We start from the raw sequence: 21,177 nt of genomic DNA on the forward strand, positions 1-21,177 counted from the left end.
TTCCCATACCAGCTGGACCTCCCTATCCTTCCTGCCCAGAACCCCTCACTGACCTCCCCTCTGAAATACTTACATAGTCTACACGGTGCTGCCTCCCTCCCTCCCTCCACTTCCCCCCAAGCGTGCCTGTTTTTCCCACCACCCTTCCACTGGAAAGGCCTCCCAGACTTCAAATCTTGGGTTGAGCCAACTGGATATGTGCTTCTCACCACACTATCTCTTTATAACCCTGAGCTTTCTTACACTGGTTGACTTAATTTCTGCACTTCCCCCCTAACCCCCCCCCAAAAGCCTCAGAATGTTCGCGCTCCTCACAGGCTCGTCTGTCGGCTGTCATATTCCTACACCAACAGCCTGCAGTCACGGTAGGTTCAAGGACAGGTATGAATGTAGAGGCCTCTTACCAGGCAGAGGTAACAGATCTTTCCCTTTGAAAACACATAATAACCCATAGCACAGGATAAGAAAATGAGAACCAAAACACACTTTCATCCTTAAAATAAGGCCCAAGTCTCAATATGATTCCCACCACACCTACATGTCCACAATGTACTGTTTATCCGTGGATAAAAGTGTCTTTTTCTTCTCTGTGGAGATCTTCGTATCTTCCAACAAGAACTATAAAGAAAATACCTGACCACATACAGAACTGACTTTAAAACCTGGCAGAAAGGCCCTTTCTGGAAGGAATACAGTAGAACAAATGGTGAAGACACTCTCTCAAAGGCTCCCACGGGGCCTTACATGTTGGGAAGAGAATTCCACCTACCGCTTCCTCATGCTCCTTCCAGCAGTCATAATCTGTTGCCATGGCGATACTTGCATAGCAAATCCCAGCCTCCTTAGCGAGAACCACCTCTGGAACCGTGGTCATGTTGATAACATCCGCCCCCCAAGTGCGGAACATAAAGCTTTCTGCCCGGGAGCTAAAACGAGGTCCCTCGATTGTGACCATTGTGCCTTTTGAGTGGCACCGGAGTCCTAACTTTTTAGCAGTCTCTATGAGGACCTAGAAAACAAAGAACCACACACTCAGAAAATACAAACATAAGTTAACAGCTTACTATTTTGTGTTTTTTTTTTTTTTCCCTGATGTTTGACAAGTTAATTACTTCAAGATTTTTACTACAAATGGCTAGTACCTGCAGGCCCTCAGACAGAGCCCGGAAGATCTAGATCCAAACCTCCTCACATAACCCTGTTCCCCCGGCCCCTTGCACACAGCTTACAGCTACCAGAGCGAACAGTGAGCTTTTTCTCTACACCAGGCATTTGTTTATATTAATTTCACTTATTTCTTAACAGCTTGAAGAAGACTAAGCTGAGTTGTGAACATGGACTTGAGTCTGAGCCCTTCACCAGGGTGAGCTAAGGTGCCCCAATCCTATTCACATCTCCTCAAAGACATGCTGAGAACGGTTTCCAAGCTCTTTCACACAAAATCTGAAGACTGTTAGAGAAGCTTTTTTTGGTTAGAAAATGATTTCTGGGGTACCTGGGTGGCTCAGCTGGTTAAGCATCTAACTCGTAATTTCGGCTCAGGTCATGATCTCAGGGTTATGAGATCGAGCCCTGTGGCTGGCTCCGAACTGGGTGTGGAGCCTGCTTAAGATTCTCTCTCCCTCTCCCCACCTCCAAAAAAAAGAAAGTGATTTCTTCATAACATAATCTCTTTTGCCTGTTGTCTCTCCCAAAAACAAAACCAGAACGGGGATGTGCTGGTTTTTTCTCTCTAGGGATAAACTTATCATGGCATCTTACTTTAATGGCAAGGCCACGCATGGGTTTTAAAAACATTATTTAAAAGTTTGATCACTTTTTCCAGTGACTAATAATACACATCTAATCCTCAAGTTATTAATTTCTAGCCTGTGTCTCAACATTCCTTTTTAATAAAAAAAAATTAACTGTTAACCCACTTAAGCACTGCCAAAACTTCACTTAATCTTTGTATGTTTTCATTTTCTCATCTGTAAAATGGGAATAATGAGATTGTATTGCAGAAGTACTGTGAGGATTAAATGAGCTAAGGAATAATACAGCACAGAATTGTGTCGGACACATTTTAAACATTGGATACAAGCTAAATCAGTCTTCTAACAATTACTAACACTGGCACCTTCTACCCTTGTTTGCCAAATAACTGGCACAGACTCCTGGGGTGCTTTATATATAAAATGGTGTGACTCAGTGTCAATAAAGGCTCCAATTCAGGCCAAAGTCTAGCCTGCACATGCTGGAACCACATAAGCAAATTAACCTGTTTCTTTAAAAATAATTTTCATTATGCTATAGCAATGGGAGAAAGAATTTTAATAAGAGCCTTGGCAACACCAAATTTAGAAGCGTGACAAGTCACAATGAATAGTTGATATTATATCATGTTTGTTTATAATATATATGTTGAAAATAAGATTATGCTTAATAAAAACTTTCCCCTCAAGTACAGGTTAAACATTCGAGGGCCTAAATCACTCTTCCTTCATCTCTACCTCCCCCACCCCCAAATTAAAATATAGCCAGCCCAGTCCCATCTTCATTAAATGTCTTTTAAAGTCCTGAATAACCAAGCTGTATATCTTGGCCAAACTTCAGTATTTCCAGAAATGACTGGAGGAATATCATAACTACCTTGTACACTGGACTGCGGCATGTTAAATTCTCATGTCACCCTGGGAGGGGGGTGCCATGATGGTGAGGAGGAGGAAGTGAAGGATTATGGATGTGGACCAGCCACAGAGACAGACCCTGGGGTCTCAGTCACTTGAACCAGCACTTTGCACCCCTACAACCACAAGAACGGACAACTCCAACATCATGTACCAGCAATACAAACCACAGGCTGAGAGATCTCTGGGTCTGAGGCAAAGATGCTTTCATTTGCATGTTCTGAGCAATGATAATGGAACTCCTGAATCTACCACCATCCTTCAAATGTATTAGCAATATTAGATCACCAAGCTAAATATATTTTATGTGCCTAGACTTTGAAAGACAGTGCTTCCGATTACCTCCTAAAATGACTAGAGGTGAAAATATTTTGGGGGTAGAAGTGACATGGGACAAAATATTAACCCCACATATGTGACAAATGTTTTCTCTACCCATGTTCTAGCGAACCAGTTCACCTCCCCAAGGGAGATCACCAGTTTCTTTGGGTCAATTTTCTAAAGATTTTATTTATTTTTATTTATTTGACACAGAGAGAGAGATAGTGAGAGAGAGAGCACAAGCAGGGGGAGCAGCAGGCAGAGGGAGAGGGAGAAGAAGGCTCTCCCCTGAGCAGGGAGCCTGATGCGGGGCTCGATCCCAGGATCCTGGGATCATGACCTGAGCCAAAGGCAGATGCTTAACTGACTGAGCCACCCGGGCGCCCCTCTTTGGGTCAATTTTTTAAAAACACTCTATCTGCAGATAAATATTGTCATATTTACCTCTTTATATGTAACACAAGTGGCAGAAATCTTGTTTGCCACTTGACAATTCACCTTGACAATCCTTCCACATCCGTACATGAAAGGTCATGTGAATGTTTTAAGTTAAACTGATAATTGCCAAGGGGCAGCACCATCTACTCTACATTTCTGGACAATATTTACAAATCTCTTTCAGAGTATGTAGGAATAAAGTTATATTCTGAAGGCTTATTTTTCCCACTTTCCTTTTTTTTTTTTTAATTATTTATTTATTTGACACAGAGGGAGGGAGAGAGAGAGAGAGCACAAGCAGGGGGAGCAGGAGAGGCAGAGCAAGAAGCAGGCTCCCCGCTGAGCAGGGAGCCGATGAGGGGCTCGATCCCAGGATCCTGAGATCATGACCCGAGCTGAAGGCAGATGCTTAATGACTGAGCCACCCAGGCGCCCCATTTCCCATTTTCTTAAACCGCCTTTCCTAGCATTCTTTTAGTCTTACATGGGGCAGGGAGGGGTTCACTGGCTTGGCTAGGCCAAGAATAGCTGAGTTAATGTTGGCTCAAGGGAGGCTAAACTCTGTTACGGCAAACAGTCTCCAACTGCTGATCGCCAAGCCACCACATTTGCATCTATTCTGTTTACATCATTAGTTCATTAGTATTTATTTCCCCTACCCTACCTCTGCTGCTAGTACCTGAATTCAGTGTTTTCTGTGAGACATAACCTCAGGCCTATTCTCTCCCTGGTCTATTTCTTCCCAAGCTCTCCCTATTTTGAAATGGACAAGAATCTTATACATACCTAATTACCCCTGGAAAGCAAATTTATTACGTGGACAGATCTGCATTTCAGAGAGAAGACTAGGAGCAACGTTTTGATATATTCTGCTGATAACTACTTGGAAACATACATATCCCAAATACCCAAATACACACTTAACCTGCCATTTTTTTAAACAAATAAAAAGTGTATTTTCACACAAATCAGAATCAACAAGCAGTGGTATATCTGAAATGGCTCCCCCTGACTCCTGGCTTCACATTCTAGACTTTTAAGACCACCGTGAGGTTAAGGAGCCCTTGCTGTAAACTATAAGGAAACTACTTTTATACAATTACACAGGGCTGAACATAAAAGCTGCAATAAATCTACTTTCCATATGTAGGCGTTAATATCTGAATGAGTAAAATGCTTATGTACTTCCACTAAAGGGCTACCCACTTAGTTCTAAGATTTTACTGTAATCCTGGAGAGGAGGCTGGACAGTAATAGCCAAACTCGCCTCAAAGGCCAATGATGCCAATCTGACAATTTACAGATGATCAAAAACTGAATTCATAAAAGCAGTTGTTGGATATCTCATAACTAATAGGCATAGCTCAAAGCACTTTATAAATAATGACTCACTCATTTATCCTTCACACAGTGCTGTGAGATACATATACCATTACCTTCATTTTCCAAATGAGGAAACTGAGGCCCAAGGGCATTAGGTAACTTGTCCAACAAGACACAACTATTAAGCACGAGAGCAGAGATTTGATCCCAAGTAATCTTTTTCCAGACTGTACACTGTGGATTAATATGCTAAATGATTTAAAAGGTATTCTGACAGCAAAATCAAAACCTATAAAAAAGGTAGGTTGCAACTCTGAGTGACTCAGCTTATCGATGACTGAGAGTAGTGGAGGCAGTACTAACAAAGGGAAAGTCTTCTAGAAACCTTGCAGAAGAAGCACACTGGAGAGGGAAAGAGGGCCTACCTGCTTAGCCAATTAATCGAATTCTAAATGCCACCCCAAGCCCTTACGACTTATTTTGGCGCACCTTCCAGAAAGACTACGAACCTCTCTTGTTTTGGGGCAGAACGGCTCAGCCATGGGAATATGGCATACTCCTCTGGTACTGGAATGACTTCCATCATAGAAGGTCTGAGGCCTTTTGGTGGTCCTACAAAATAAAGTGAAAAGGTTTGTTTGTTTGTTTGTTTTTAAAAAAGCCCTCACTCCATCCTCTGGGGGCTGATGAATCCATGGTATCTAGGTCAACACCTTGGTTCTCACTCCAGAATCGATAGCTCTGGATAAGCTGAAGGCAACTGTTGGAAAAGCTGCTTCAGGACAGTATCTGGCTCTGGGCTGGTGTGTGTGGTCTGGTGACTGACAGAACAACCACAGCAGATTGTAGGTACAACTCAACTTTGGGCTCAGGAGGCTGGGTAAAACCCTTAAGAGCTCACTACAGAATTCTCAATCATTGTAGACATAGAGGGGTTGTACAGTGAACCCCATATATGTCCATTATCTAGATTCAACAATTCAAACTTTGTCAAACTTGCTTCATCTGTTAGTTTTTCCATGGTTGCAAATCTCAGACTTCGTCGTTTCACCCCAACTTCAGATGGACCAAAATATGTGGATTTTTCACTGTAATGTCATGATGACATTTGATAAATATCAATTCCTCCATACCAACTAATACACAGACCAGATGCAAATTTCCCTGATGTCCTCAAAAATGTCCTATTTTTTTTTACTTATCTTTTATTTTTTAACTAATGCTTTTTTAGCTTCAAGCTCCAAACAAGGTCCTAACCTTACATTTGATTGGCCTGTCTCTAAATGAGGCTAATTCCCGCCCTCCACCCCTGACCGTATTTTTTCATGCCTTTGGTCCACCGAAGAAAGCAGCCCTTTGTCCTGCCCCACTTGCGGGACTCTCACTGCCCCCTCATCTAGCTTGTTCCTCTACCCACCGTAATTAGTTCTGAAACCTTAGTTCAGCTCCTGGTAGAACATTTTTGAATCCACAAAAGAAAGGCTAAAATTAACCCAGAGCCAAGTCACCCTGCAATTTTTCACCCAAAGTTTTCAGAATAAAGTACTTTCTGTGTCCTTTATATTGTTCTCAACTTGAACTCATGAGTAATACAGGAAAGAGAGTCTTCATCTTTCCTATGGTGGGGAGGGCCGGTGAGGGACAGCCCAAGGGAAAGCAGGGGAAGGTGGGCCACTTCATGTCTGCTTTCGGGAGCGGGAGGGAAGGGAACACCATGGAGAGATACACTGGTTGGATTTATACAGCTGGCACGCCCACCTACCAAAATTCACCTGTTCCTTCCATCCTGTCACATACTAAACAGTGACACTTATCTGGCACCAAAGCCACCTGGCTTCATAATGAGGTCTCAGTGCCCTGCAGGGATGAAAACCTAGCCTGGACTCCTCCCAGCCCTCTGTCATATGTGTTTTGGGGGAAGGCCAAGTTAACCCCCAAGCAATTCCAGATGGGGTTGAAGAACAGGTCAAATGGCCGTCCTAGCCCACAGAAACAGAGGCTTTCCTCTGTTTGTAAAACTAACCAATAAAATGGGGCCACGTACTCCAGCTCTGGCTTAGTCTCAGCCTTCCATGAGTCATTTACCACCATGATGAAGTATACGAAACCAGGGTCACAAAAACCTCCAGCAGCTATACCTCCATAAATGTCCATGCAACACCCCCACCTTACCTAACTCCATCCCTCTCTCTTCTCTTTCTACCCCTTCTTTGCCTAATCGCTTCTCTTTGTTCTGAACGTCTACCTTAAGACAAAACATGTGTTATGCTTTATGTTATGTCACATACACTCAATACTTACTACTACAGTTCATCCCCTCTGTCAAGTGGAACATTTTACATTTTTCTCTTTAACTACTAACTACAGGGCTTAGAGCAAACTGCCATATCTGTTCGATTCTCTATTTCCAATCATAAAATGTAGTTCATCCACCCATTTGTACAGGCATCGGGAGGATGAAGCCAACCAAGATGTCCAGACAGCTGCTGGCAGCTCAGAAGCAAGGTCGGGAGCTAGCGACAAACAAGGACCCGGCACCAAGGAGAAGCTATGGCTGAGGCGGGGCCTCAGTGCACTCAGTCCTGTAGGGGCAAGTGAAGGGCGGAGCACTGAGGAAGAAATGAAGACTCTAATACCAACATTTTAATGGTTTCAGGGCTAAAATCACTATAAACAGCAATACTCCTGTCCAGCATAAAATGATAAGGCATGACTAATGCAGAATGAAATTCTGACCAAGAGCCATAGGATTTACAATGGGGGGGGGGGGAGATGGAGCACATTTTTTCCCGTAAATACAGTATAGTATGTAAATGTATTTTTCTCTTATGATTTTTTTTTAAGATTTTATTTATTTATTTGACAGAGAGAGACAGCAAGAGAGGGAACACAAGCAGGGGGAGTGGGCAAGGGAGAAGCAGGCTTCCCGCTGAGCAGGGAGCCCGACGCGGGGCTCGATCCCAGGACCCTGGGATCATGACCTGAGCCGAAGGCAGACACTTAACGACTGAGCCACCCAGGTGCCCCACTTATGATTTTCTTAATAACACCTTCTTTTCTGTAGCATACTTTATCATAAGAACATAGGACATAACGCATATAACAAGATAAAATATGTGTTAATCGACTATGTTATCAGTAAGGCTTCTGGTCAACAGTAGGCTATTAGTTAAGTTTTGGGGAGGTCAAAAGTTATACATGGATTTTCAACTGAACAGGGGTCAGCACCCCTAACCCCATGTTGTATAAGGGTCAACTGTAATTTGTTACAGCACCTACAGGACACTAATGCACGTGCTTATGTGGGTTAGGATATAGTCAACCCAGTTATGGCTCCCACAGTAATAAAGAAATGATCCTGAAGGTTGGCCCCAACTCTTGCTTCATTAGCAAACCCTCCCAGCTAGGCAAGGGGACTGCAAATTTCACCTCCCCATTAGCTTGGGACCCCAGTGGAAAACAGACTCTGGGACAGACTGACTTGGCTGGCTTTACCGCTCACTCCATAACTGTGCCTCAGAGAAAAGTCAATCTGATCTCTCTGCAGCTCAGTTTGTATCCATTTTCTTATATTTAAAATGGGGAATAAATAATACCTACTTTCTAAGGTCGACGTGAAGACGGAATGAGACAATGGGAAGCAAGTGCTCAGCACGAGCAGCTACTATTTATGGAAAATCTGCTTCTGTACTTCTCATGTGCCCACCTCAGAGCCTGACGTGTATGGACCCTCAAGTCGAAGGTACACAAAAAACCGCCTGAGGCTATCAAACAGGGACACATACTAAGAGAAGTGAAGTGTGCATCCGAACAAAAAACTGCCCATGGGAGAGTGAAGGAGGCAAAACTGTGTTGTGCACCGGAAAGAGAGAAGTAAGTTCAAGACCGCTACGGAGAGAACACCGGGCACTTGCACACACAGGACAAAGAAAAGACCAGAAAAAGGCTGATGGACAGGTTGTTGAATCGGCTGGTAGACTGACTGGTAGACTCTTGAATCAGCTCTCAGACAGCCATTTGTTAATAATTTGCCTCTGAGGAAAAGCGGAGTTGCAAGCAACAAGGAGAACACTTGTCCTACAGCAGAAGCAAATGCAACTGCACATCTCTGAGGAAGCACATGTCCCCAACAAGCCACAGCATGCAGGAACATGAGTCAATTCATCTACCAGCAGAGCAGGCCCGACGGCTGCTCATAAGTAGCATGGTTTTGGGGAAATGACTCTACCCACGTCACTTAAAAGATATCTAAACAGTAATGCGCATGGACAAACTCAAACTGAGTCTCCAAGAAACCTAAATAAAACAAAAAATCCTCCCAATCTCTCTTTTCTTTCTTCTTTTTTTTAAAGATTTATTTATTTACCCCAAAGAGAAGGGCGGGGAGGGACCGAGAGAGAGAGAGAGAGAATGTGAGCAGGGAGAGGGAAAGAGAGAATCCTCAAGCAGGCTCCCCACTGAACTCGGAGTCTGATGTAGGGCTCGATCCCACGACCCTGAGATCATGACCTGAGCCAAAATCAAGAGTCGGACCCCCATGTGACTGAGCCACCCAGGTGCCCCAATCCCTCTTTTCATTAAAACCTGAGCTCTGAGGGCAAGTGGAAGTGTTCTCTGCAGCAAGTCATCACAGCCACCACAAATTCGTATTCACACAAATATAAAGGTAACTGGGCATACCAATGTTAACCGAACCACAGTTAATACAAACAGAAAGCTGAAAACAACCAATTTCCCACCTAGCAGGCAGCTTAAATAAACCACACTGCCAGCAATGGCAGAGGGTTATGTCCGTTAGGAAGAACACGGTGGTATCTGACTACACGTGTGGAAAGCTAAGAGAGATGGTTAGCTCATGTTGTGAGCTAGGAGAGAAGAAAAAGATAAACTGCTCTTTTTCTAGAATTCCTATAGAGTCACACAAACATATTTTTTGGGTGTGTTAAAAAATATATAAATGGTATGTAATATGGACTGTCTCACAATATGCTTGATTTAGTTAATGACGATAGATCTTGAAGACTTTTCTGTGTCAGCACATAGAAATTTACTTGTTTCAAGTTCTGAATAGAAGGCCATGGATATATCAGTATATTTAAATTATTATACAAAAAATGGGTAATTAAAAATGGTACAACCACCGGTATCTCTGCATGAGCTACCTTGTACATGTTCCTCAAAAAACCAAGAAAAGGAACTGTTGCAAAGGTTTCACATCTTCAAGTTTAATGGACAGATTTTACCAAATTTCCCTTCAAGTAACCAGAAACTTAGGAGGGTTTCACTTTTTACCATAAACCCTCCTATACTATTTTCATTTCATCTCATTACAAATATGTATTACTCTTTAAAAGCTCTAAAACACAGGTTATGTTGGACAGCATTTTAGTTTTAGCACACACTAGAACACCAAAGACAATTTAAGTTAAAAATTTTAAAAGTATACAAACAGAAGATGGCAAAAAACAAAATAAAACAAAACAAAAAAGGTCAGGTCACCAACTGGTTAGATCAAAAGGATATTTATATTCTAGGAAATAAGCCTAACTTTAAGATCAAGAGGATTAAGAATGAGCCCTCTAAATGTCTAGGTGTATATACATGCGTGGGTGCACAATTTATGGACAGCATGATGTGAGCATGCTTATTTATTTATTTAAAGATTTATTTATTTTAGAGAGAGAGAGAGAGAGCGCACAAGTGGAAGGGGCAGAGGGAGAAGGAAAGAGAGAATCTCAAGTAGACTCCGTACTGAGCACAGAGCCCGACACCGGGCTCGATCTCACAACCCTGAGATCATGACCCGAGCCAAAACCAAGAGTCAGATGCTCAGCCAACTACACCACCCAAGCACCCCTGTTGCGAGCATGTGAATAAGTGAAGGGTCAAATCCTAGAAGATGTGGGTCATGGAGTTAGGGTACAAAGGGTTCTCACCTGGAGGAGAAAGGTAGGGCGCTGAGGGGGGAGGCAGAGAATTTAAAACTGCAGTGGGGAGGGGCGCCTGGGTGGCTCAGTTGGTTAAGCATCTGACTCTTGGATTTCAGCTCAGGTCATGATCTCAGGGCCCTCAGATCTGAGCCTCACATCTGGGTTTTGAGGTGAGAGTAGAGTCTGTTTAAGATTCTCTGCATCCCTTTCCATCCACCCCTCGCCCCGCCCTGCCCCACTTATACTTTCAAAATTAAATGACACTTAATTATTACTTTCAAAAATTAAAATGACAGTCAGGAAAAGTAGAGGAAATTTTGACATGAATGACATGAATGGCAACCCATTATGACATGGAATGAATCTGTTCTCTTAACCAGAAGGAACTGAGAGCTTCCAAATTTGGATACATGTCATTAAGATCCCTCCATTGCTCTGATCTCATGAGTGCTTATGGTGCCACAAGAAAGGAGAAAAACGTATGATGTTTATATCCCAGCAAGGAGGCAACACTGTTTAATAAACATGTACAGTTTTCTCTTATTTTCTACTTTTCATGAGGTCTTGCTAAACAGAGCACGCAAAGCAACAGCACGGTAACAAAATCCTGGCTCTGACATAGGGGCTGAGTAACAATCTCAATGGGCCTCAGTTTTCTCAGCTGTACAAGGGGGACGTAAAAGGTATGTACATGATGTTTCCTAATGCTGTGATAATTAGCAGCACCAGGAACATAGTTAGGCCCACAGAAGCAGCTTTGTTTCACCGTAAAGTAGCAGGGACATGGCTCCAGGTCAATGTATGTAACTTTAACAAATCCCGTTTACAACTTCACCACATTCCACAGCTGTTCAACCACCGCCTTAGGCTGCTCTTAAGAAACAATATACACACATCCTGGTTCCATGTGTCTAGAAAAATACACCATTTGGTGCTTTTATTCTTAGGACTGCAAACCACAAAAGGGAAGGCTTGTTGGACAGGCATGCATATTTTAAAACTTACTGAGTCAGACTGCCTTTTAAAAAGAGTTCGAGGGGCATCTGGGTGGCTTGGTCAGTTAAGCGTCTGACTCTTGATTTTGGCTCAGGTCATGATCTCATGGGTGGTGAGATCGAGCCCGGCATCGGGCTTCGCGCTTAGCACAAACTCTGCTTGAAGATTTGCTCCCTCTGCTCTCTCTCTCTAAAACTAAATACATCTTTAAAAGAAAATAAAAATAAAAAATAAAAAGAGTTGTAACTATCTCTACCAGCAATAGGTATGTGAATGTGAATCATCCAGGACTTAACAGCATCTGACATGTGGGAAGAGCTTCATATTTTCTTTCACTTCAAAATTATCCAGAAAAAACAACTTCATGTTCAGAAGAATAGATGTAACCAGATAATAAACACTAATATTTCACTGAGAGGGAAGTGGGCAGGGATACTAAGTACAAAGGCAATGGAAGAAACCACCACAGAGGTGACAAGGTATTTTTAGGTACATGTCAAAGATCATTAGCATCGATGATAAAAGGAACTAGGAAAAAATGACATCATATTACCGGAAGAGCTGAAGTCTTCTACACATAGAGCTTGTTAGGAAATTCCTTCCCCCTGGACTGTGCTGTGAACTCTGAGCTGGTACTAATAATCACTGCCCACTAACAACTCCAACGAACAATGAGGTTCTGCGGCAGCCCCGCCCAGAAAGGAGTAGAAGCTCCATTTCCGGCACTTTCTTTTTTTTTTAAAGTAGGCTCCACAATGGGCATGGAGCTCAGTGCAGGGCTTGAACTCACAACCCTGAGATCAAGACCTGAGCTGAGATCAAGAGTCTGGACGCTCAACAGACTGAGCCACCCAGGTGCCCCTCCAGCACTTTTCTGATCATGTCTTTGTTTCTATTATATTTTTATTTATTTATTTTTAAAGATTTTACTTATTTATTTGACAGAGACAGCCAGAGAGGGAACACAAGCAGGGGGAGTGGGAGAGGGAGAAGCAGGCTTCCCGCGGAGCAGGGAGCCCGATGCGGGGCTCGGTCCCAGGACCCCGGGATCATGACCTGAGCCGAAGGCAGACGCTTAACCCACTGAGCCACACAGAGGATAATTAAATCTTGAATTATAAAGCGTGAGGTATCTTTGGGACCCTGTCCTGGATCTAGTGGCCAGAGTGAATGTGAAGGGGGAGGGGAGAGCTGGAAGTGTGCGTGTGAGGAAGGGCGGGTAAGGTCACAGACGCCGGACGCTAATGGAATTCAAACTCCACAGGTCCCACTTACTAGCAAATGACCAATATTTTTGAGTTTTAAGTTTCCTCAACTATAACCTGGGAAAACTACCCTTGAACGAGGTGAATAGGATTAAGTGATTTGTGGCACTTAGTAGTACCTCAAAAATTGGGAGCTTATCAACAATTTTATTAAGAGAAGGGACAGAAGGCGAGGCAGTAATAAGAGAGCTAGGTTGCGGAGCAGAATGTGGGAAATGCTGGGACCATGGCAGTAGCTACCCCGGCTCCCAGGACAGGTGTGGGCAGGAAGATGACCGAGGGCAGGCATAAGTGACTGGTGAGAGGGAGGGGGAAAGAACATGGTCAGTTTATGCCTCAGGAAGCCATGAGGACAGTAAGGGTTTCAAAGAGTTGCTAAGAATGGGAAAAGAGCCAAGGGAGGGCTTCCTGTGCAACTGTTTACCATAACCCCCCAAGAGTATGGATAAAAATCCATGCCCTGCCCCAGAGGTTCAAAGGCTAGTGATTAATGGGCATCAGAGCACACCTCAACCTCCAGGCAGGTCCTCAGCAGGGGCGGGGACCAACAATCTTACCTCATGATTGAGGCCGAGAGGGGAAGCCCAGGGCTTTGGGAAGGGGAAATAAACTGACATAATCCCTTACCACTTTGTGTACTGTGGGACTTTCCTGATGAATAAGCCAACAAGTATTGCAGCCAAGCTCGCCAAAACTTTCCCTAATGTAGTGAACGCAGGACTCTCCGAGGAGGGAGGGCATCACAACTCAGACATCAGAACACAGCACCCTCATCTTGCAATGAGGACACTAAGTGACAGAAGAATTTGGGGGCAGAGCCAGGAAACAACTCTGGAGGTTCGCACTTCCAAGCCGGGGCTTCTCCCACGGCACTCTTCAAGCAGAACCTAACCGGGGGCCTCAGGCATACCAGGCCAACGTGGTAACAGCATTTCGCAGAAAACATCTGCCGCTGGGAATCACACCCTGCTGTTTTCCATCTTAATTTTTTGGTTGTATTTTTCTCATTGTCAAAAAAACAAATTAAAAAAAAAACAAAACCCAAAGTCCTTATCAATGTAAAACATTCCTGATAAAGACCCCTATTAGGAAGCAAGAATCCTATCCTTGTCTTTAAAGGATATGCTTGCTGGGCACAGCTTGAGATAGTTCTGATAGCCCTAGCAGTTGAATGGGTCCTACTAATCTGCATCTTTTTAAAGATTTTATTTATTTATTTGACAGAGAGAGAGAGAGGGAACACGAGCAGGGGGAGTGGGAGAGGGGGAAGCAGGCTCCCCGCCGAGCAGGGAGCCCGACGCGGGGCTCGATCCCAGGACCCTGGGATCATGACCCGAGCCGAAGGCAGACGCTTAACGACGGAGCCACCCAGGCGCCCCTAATCTGCATCTTTTTACAAAAACAATTTAATAGAATGTGGGCATCTTTCCCAACAGCGTATAGATATATGGTGAATTCAGTTCCTTTCCACGGTAATGATCGGGGCTGATGGTGAAGAGGAGAGAGGTCATGTGTGGATCTGCTGCAATTCTCTACCCACGTGTACCGTGCACGGCACGGAGAGCAGTTTGCGGTGACAGGTACACGCTACACATACAAAGGTTTGTACCACAGAAGAACCCCCAAATTATGGATCTTGGAGCATCTCCCTTGAGAGAGCCTTTTAAAGTATAAATAGCCTCACAATGGTCTCTTGGGACAGACGGAAGGTCAGATTCTTTCCCGAGTCCAGATGGACTGTGGAATGACCATCCAGAAGTGAAACAAGTCCCATTCTCAACCAGGTTTGATCCTGGACTGTCAAACGACTCGTGGCTCTGACAACAAGGACCTCCATCGAGGTAGACGAAATGGATTCGTCAAACCCCATTCATCAGGAGGTATGAGGCACCGAAGACACCGACTGTGGACGAGCCTCCTCCAAGCTCTCGGTTATCAGCTGCTGTTTTTAACTTAACTTTGTGAGGAACATCGCCCATGGAGCCCCGGACCCAGGGCAAGGGCAGAGTCAAGTAACCTATCCCTCTACACTGAGAATAGGAAAATGACAAAACCAACAACGCATTTCTGGTATTTAAATTCTAGATCGAGATCCATTTTGCATTTCCACAGCTACCCTAATCACAAACACAAGAGGATTACTTTCACTTTGAATATTAGCTAAGGCATCTCCTTGCATGTCTGAGGAAGAGAAGCCCAACTGCCCACACCCCAAAAATACCTGGAGCCCTTCCCTTCCCCACCTGTCTGTTGTCCTGCTCTCTCCGGGTCAGCCACACCCAAGATTCCCCTTCTCTCAGGCCCAGGCCTTCAACTTTTCACAGGCAGGAACATAGCAGAGAGAAAAAAAAAATTATTTTCAGAAGACAATGAGCTTATTTTCTTAAAAGAGCTTCCAACCCACCAGACTCCTTTAAAGGCGTATTCCATTTTTAGAGTAGAAATCTAACGTTTTTAAAAACAACCCTAACGTCAAAGCCACCTGTCACTCTTCAACGTAAATGGCCTCTCAGGTATGTAGAGCCAGGCCAGTGGACCAGGTTGGTGGTGTTTTTCCCTACGCTGGGCACCGAGGGCAGAGAAAGTAACGTGCTTTAGTTCTGTCGTCTATTAAGTAAGAACAGCCACACTACTCCATCCCGATTTTTTTTTTTTTTTTTGAAGATTTTATTTATTTGAGAGAGAGTGAGAGACAGCACAAGCAAGGGGAGCTGCAGAGGGAGAGGGAGAAGCAGACTCCCCGCTGTGCAGGGAGCCCGATGCGGGCCTTGATCCCAGGACCCCGGGATCATGACCTGAGCCGAAGGCAGGAGCTTAACCGACCGAGCCACCCAGGCGCCCCTCCATCCTGATTCTTTATCACAAATTTATGTTAGGGAGATTAAAAAGATCCCTCTCAACCTCTGAAGACCCCTTGAGGACGAGGATATTTTTTCCTAAGATAATGTGCCAGCAAAGTGGCAGCAATTAGCAAATGTGTGTTTCCGGATCAGTGCCTGGAGAGGTGACTGGGTAGGGAGAAGAAGCCTCAGCGATGGTGGAGCTCAAACTTGGACTTTGAAGAGAGAGGGCCGTGGGCCACAGACGTGCCTGAGGCTAAAGAGAGCCAAAACAAAACCTCCTGATCCAGGGCTCCTGTCCCCGTGGCTATAATCCACTGGGTGGCTTTGCAGAACGCTGCAGTTTCGTTCCCCAAGCTGAGGCTGGGTGTTTGGCTGCGGGAAGCTCAGGCTATGGGCAGCACAGCCTCTAGCTCAGCATTCTGGGCCTGAGGTCGGCACCGAGAGGACCCAGCAGGTGCCTCCCTGAACACACCAAGATTCACTTATGAGAATGTGTTATTAGTACAATGAAGGCCATTACTCATAAGGCGAAAAGGGCTCATTCTCTTCTCTTCTGAGACAAACATATGGTAAATCACGTATGCACCCAAGCTTGGTGAACTGACTGAGCCAACGGCAGTGTCATTCAGAAACACTGTCCAAAAGCAATAGAACACAAGCCACCTAATGTCATTTTAAATTTTCTAACAGTTATATTAAAAAAGGAAAAGAGGTAAAATTAGCTTTAATATCTTATCTAGCCCAATAAATCCAAAATGTTGCCATTGTAATATGTCACATCAATATAAAATTTGAGATTGCTTCTAAATGATATTCCCTTTGGGATCCTCCTTTTCAGAGAACTTTTCTTCTGTTGTTATCACATAGTGTTAACTGCAGACCCCTGCAGCCAACAGGCCACATTCACAATAATGGCACCCATGTACTAGGCAGGTAGCAGGTGCTAGATCCCATAAAAGGCATTTGATAGAGACTTTGAACTCCCAAGGCAAGAGTTAAGGAGTCAGGGGTGCCTGGGTGGCTCAGTCAGTTAAGCTTCTGCCTTCGGCTCAGGTCATGATCCCGGGGTCCTGGGATCGAGCCCCACATCGGGCTCCTTGCTCGGCGGGAGGCCTGCTTCTCCCTCTCCCACTCCCCCTGCTTGTGTTCCCTCTCTCGCTGTGCCTCTCTCTGTCAAATAAATAAGTAAAATCTTAAAAAAGAAAAAAAAAGAGTAAGGAGTCAGGTTATCCACACAGCACATAAAAGAACACAGATACCAAAAGATCTTAAGGTTACACGACTAAGGACTGCTAAGACAGAATGAAACTAGATATGATGTAAACACCTGTTTTCTTTTCTATTCTCCCTTTCTGCCCCAACTGCTTTCTTGAAAGAGCCAGTATGTGAAACACCTACATTTACTATATATGAGGAAAAGATTTGGCAAATATGAGCATACAGTTACATCATTTAAGTAACAAATTAGTCCGAGGCTTAATACCCAGTTCAGACTTTTCTATCCAGGATCATCTACGATACTTTATAAATCTGGATCAGTCTGAATAGGGAGTTTTGTACTCTGCTTTATTTTTTTCAGTAGGCCCCATGCCCAATGTGGGGCTTGAACTCACAGCCCTGAGATCAACAGTCCCCTGCTCTACTGACTGAGCCAGCCAGGCGCCCCACATACCCTGCCTTATTGAACAAGCATATTACAACCATTTTCTTAAGTCATTACCTCCAAACTCATGGACTTTGACAACCACAGAAATCTTGGTTAAGAATGCCAGCCTCCCTCTTCCATCGAATGATCATGTTCATTCAATAGCTCTAAAAAGACTGAGCAACTACACGCCATGCACTGTTGTGTGTTGTTAGGGATAAAGTGGCAAATAAGGTCTTTGCCCTCACAGGGCCTATATTCTAGAGAGAAAGATGAACAATACATACGTAGTGTCAGGTGCTGAAAAAATAATAGGAAAAATGATGGGTGAAGGGCATGTAATGATTTTAGTCTACCCCCGTTATTTATTCGGCCGAGCCACATGAAACTGCTGATATTCAAGCATTTCTGACCTAGAAAATGGTCAGTTTCACACAGTCCCACCTAACAGTTTCACTCCACTGGGAAACAATCAAGAATGCTTCTGATGGACTCTAAATTAGAAGAGACCCCTGACAGACAGAAAACACAGAGAACTGGACTAAACAAACTTTCCTCCCATGGAAGAGGTGAGAAGGTGCTTGGGTGGAGTAAACTCAGTGACAGCAGATGGAGAGGGCGGGATGGACAGAGGTGACAGTCTGGGGACTTCAACAGGAGCCACCAAATGGCTTAAACTCTGTGCCACTTCTCCCCAGCACTGATTCAAGGCACTGAGTGTGGCCACCTGTCTCTATCTGGAAACCTGGGAGGTGGTTCCTTTCACCAGGAATTGTAGGGGCACAGGGGGCAGTGGGAAGGGATGCCCCGCAGACCACCCACTTTCCCTTGTGATTTCTTCAACTATTTCTTTAGTTTTTTTTTTTTTTTTTTAAAGATCTTATTTATTTGTTTATTTTAGAAAGAGAGAGTGGGGGAAAGGGCAGAGGGAGAAGGAGAGACAGAATCTCAAGCAGACTCCCGGCTGAGGGTGGAGTCTGATGCAGGGCTTGCTCTCACCATCCTGAGATCATGAACTGAGCTAAAATCAAGAGTCGGATGCTTAACCAATGCGACCAACCCAGGTGCCCCTCTTCAACTATTTCTAAATTCAGAAAAAGCCCAGGATCTTGGCCGTCTATTACTGCTGACTTTTTTTTTTTTTTTTGGCAAAGGAACATTAAATATTACTTGTACAATTAAATAACAAAAAAGTCCCCAGCTCCTGAACCAACTGGTCAATCTTAACACCATGTAAAGACAACTGGACATTACACGCCTGCCAATATGATGCAAGAAGGGAGGGTTCCTGCCAAGAATGTGAACCTGGTTCTCAGCAGGCCTCCAGAGCTACCGACTGGTTTACAGCAAACACAGGGGACAGGGGAGGACACCGACACTTAAGGAGGCAGTCAGTAACATCCGGACCGGGGACACTACAGGACAACAAGAAAAAGGGAAAAAGGAGGTGGACGAAACACTGTTAGTTCATACGTGTCATGCGTGGACCCCCTCTGGAATCTTCTTTGAAAAAACCAACTTCAAAAAAGTCCGCGAGGCACTAGGGAAAAAGGGAGCAGTGTCTAGAATGTTAAGGAAACCTGAAGCAACTCGCTTGTGCCCACGAGAGCGCTTATCTATTCACGTTACAGACCACAGCGAACTGCGAGATGGCAGAGCTGGGAACTGGTCAGTGGACAGTGGATTCTTACTCTGGTTTGCCCCTGTTTAAAAACTTCCCACAACGCAAAGTTTCGAGCAGATCTGTGGGCCTGCCCTCCACTCCTCTCCCAGGCCCCCACACAACCTCCACGTGAGCTGGGAATGATCTCACCCGAGCCTAAAGCATCTTAGAGGACCTGCTCACCTGTCGATGAACTGATCAATAATGACGATATCGCCGGGCTGAATCTCTTCCCTCAACGAGCCACAAGCTGTGGTCACGATGACGTGTGTACAGCCCTCCTCCTTCAGAGCCCAGACGTTCGCCTGGTAGTTGACTTTTGAAGGCATGATGGTATGCTGTCTCCCATGCCTGTGGGAAGGAGTGGATACAGTGGTGGGGGGGGTGTGTGAGCAGGGTGCTCGGACGCTGTGAGGAGAGAGAACTTACATATAGCAGTGCCTTCCAGCCCTTTCCATCAGAGCACTTTTACAGGCAGCGGCCAGAGGATAAGTAGCCTACTGTAGATACAAACCACTGGGTCTTAAAGTGCAGGCCACCTTTACATGGTATGTATTTTTCTATCAGGAGCCAGTAAGGAAGATGTACTTGTCTACCCTGTGGCGCACGGACACATCAGAATCTGAGGCAGATGATTTCACACGAGCCACAACACGGAAAATAAGAAGTGCCCGTGAAGAGAGATACAAAATAGAAGGAGAAACTCAAGTTTCCAGTTGACTCTCTCCATTCCTTTGTCTGATCCCCCAAGTAAGTTAGTGAAACTTTCAAAATAATTAAGAGTTCCCAGCTGTTATGACACTGGCAGGTTTTGTGCAAGAACCAGTCACCTCACTCATGACCACTGTTAGTGACTGAATTGTGCCCTCCCCCCATTACCCCAGAGTTCATATTTTGAAGTCTAATCCCCAGTACACCAGAATGCAACCATATTTGCAGAGAGGGTCTTTAATATGGTAATGGAGTGAAAACGAGGTCATTAGGGTGGACCCTAATCCAGTGTCCTTACAAGAGGAGGAAATCTGGACACAGACTTGCACACTGGGAAGAACGTGTGAAGGCACAGGGGAAGATGGCCATCCACAAGCCAAAAAGAAAAAAAGAGGCCAGGAATAGGTCCTTCCCCCACAAGCCCTCAGAAGGAACCAATCCCGATGACACCCTGATCTTGGAATTCTAGCCTCCAGAGCTGTGAGCAAACAAATTTCTGTGTCCACCCAGTCTGTGCCAGTTCCAGCAAACTAATACAACCACCACCAACTTCCTACCACGCTTCAAATAAAATCCAAACACCTAACCACGGCCCTCATGTCACTCGGGCACCAGGGTCCTAATGCCACCTCAGCTCTTATCCCAAGTCAGCCTCGCTGGCCTTCTCGCTGCCCATCTCTGCCCATTCCTGCTCAGGTCTCCAGCCAACTGAGCTCTCCACTCCAAAGTCACCTCCGCAGAGAAGTGCTTTCCACGACCACTGAGTCACAGTCACATCGCTGTCCCCTTTTCTTTCTAACCTCTGTTGGTAGCTCAAACTACGGTTCCTTTCCCGTGTCTCTCTTTCCCACTGGAATCAGCCCCGAGGGGGTGAGGCCCTCGTGTGTGCTCCTCGCTGGGATGCAGAACACGACTAGGAGCACCAGCCAGTAAACAGCCAGTCAAGGCAACCCAATTTCTAAAATTACTTCGAAAAATTCACATGTTAGATGATGGACTTAAATAAGTGGGATTTCATAATGACTTAAAATCATTCTGGGCTGCTTGAAAAACTACCAATATAATGGTATAATGGTCTACCACGGAAAGGCCAAGTGTCAAGTCCAGCGTCCTTTACGTGTGATAATGCAGAAACAGGCTTTCAAGGAAGTAGGGTAAACACACAAAAATCTCACTTTCTACAATGACGATTAAGTTTGGGCTTTGGAGTGAAAGTGCCTGGGTTCAAATCCTAGCTTTGCCATTTCCTAGTGATGTGACCTCCTCATAGCCACTCAGCGCTCTCAGTCCAATTTTTTCCACCTGGAAAATGGTTAATAATATTACCTGCGCCACAGGGTTGTTATTAAATATCCCTTGTATCATCCCGTGTT

At 44.7% G+C, this 21,177-nt stretch overlaps 1 protein-coding gene across 1 annotated transcript in view; it reads right to left on the bottom strand.

Annotated features, from left to right (window-relative positions):
- Window positions 1-21,177, bottom strand: part of LOC113935019 (methylthioadenosine phosphorylase) — a 47,395-nt gene that overhangs the window by 7,686 nt on the left and 18,532 nt on the right. The window contains exons 4-6 of the mRNA XM_027616732.1: window positions 19,277-19,444; window positions 5,261-5,363; window positions 770-1,009 (exon numbers count right to left, since the gene is read on the bottom strand). Coding sequence (XP_027472533.1) covers window positions 770-1,009; window positions 5,261-5,363; window positions 19,277-19,444 — 511 coding nt within the window. The remainder of the gene's footprint in view (window positions 1-769; window positions 1,010-5,260; window positions 5,364-19,276; window positions 19,445-21,177) is intronic.

Source organism: Zalophus californianus, chromosome 13, assembly GCF_009762305.2.
Source record: "Zalophus californianus isolate mZalCal1 chromosome 13, mZalCal1.pri.v2, whole genome shotgun sequence".
In the NCBI taxonomy this organism is placed as follows: domain Eukaryota; kingdom Metazoa; phylum Chordata; class Mammalia; order Carnivora; family Otariidae; genus Zalophus; species Zalophus californianus.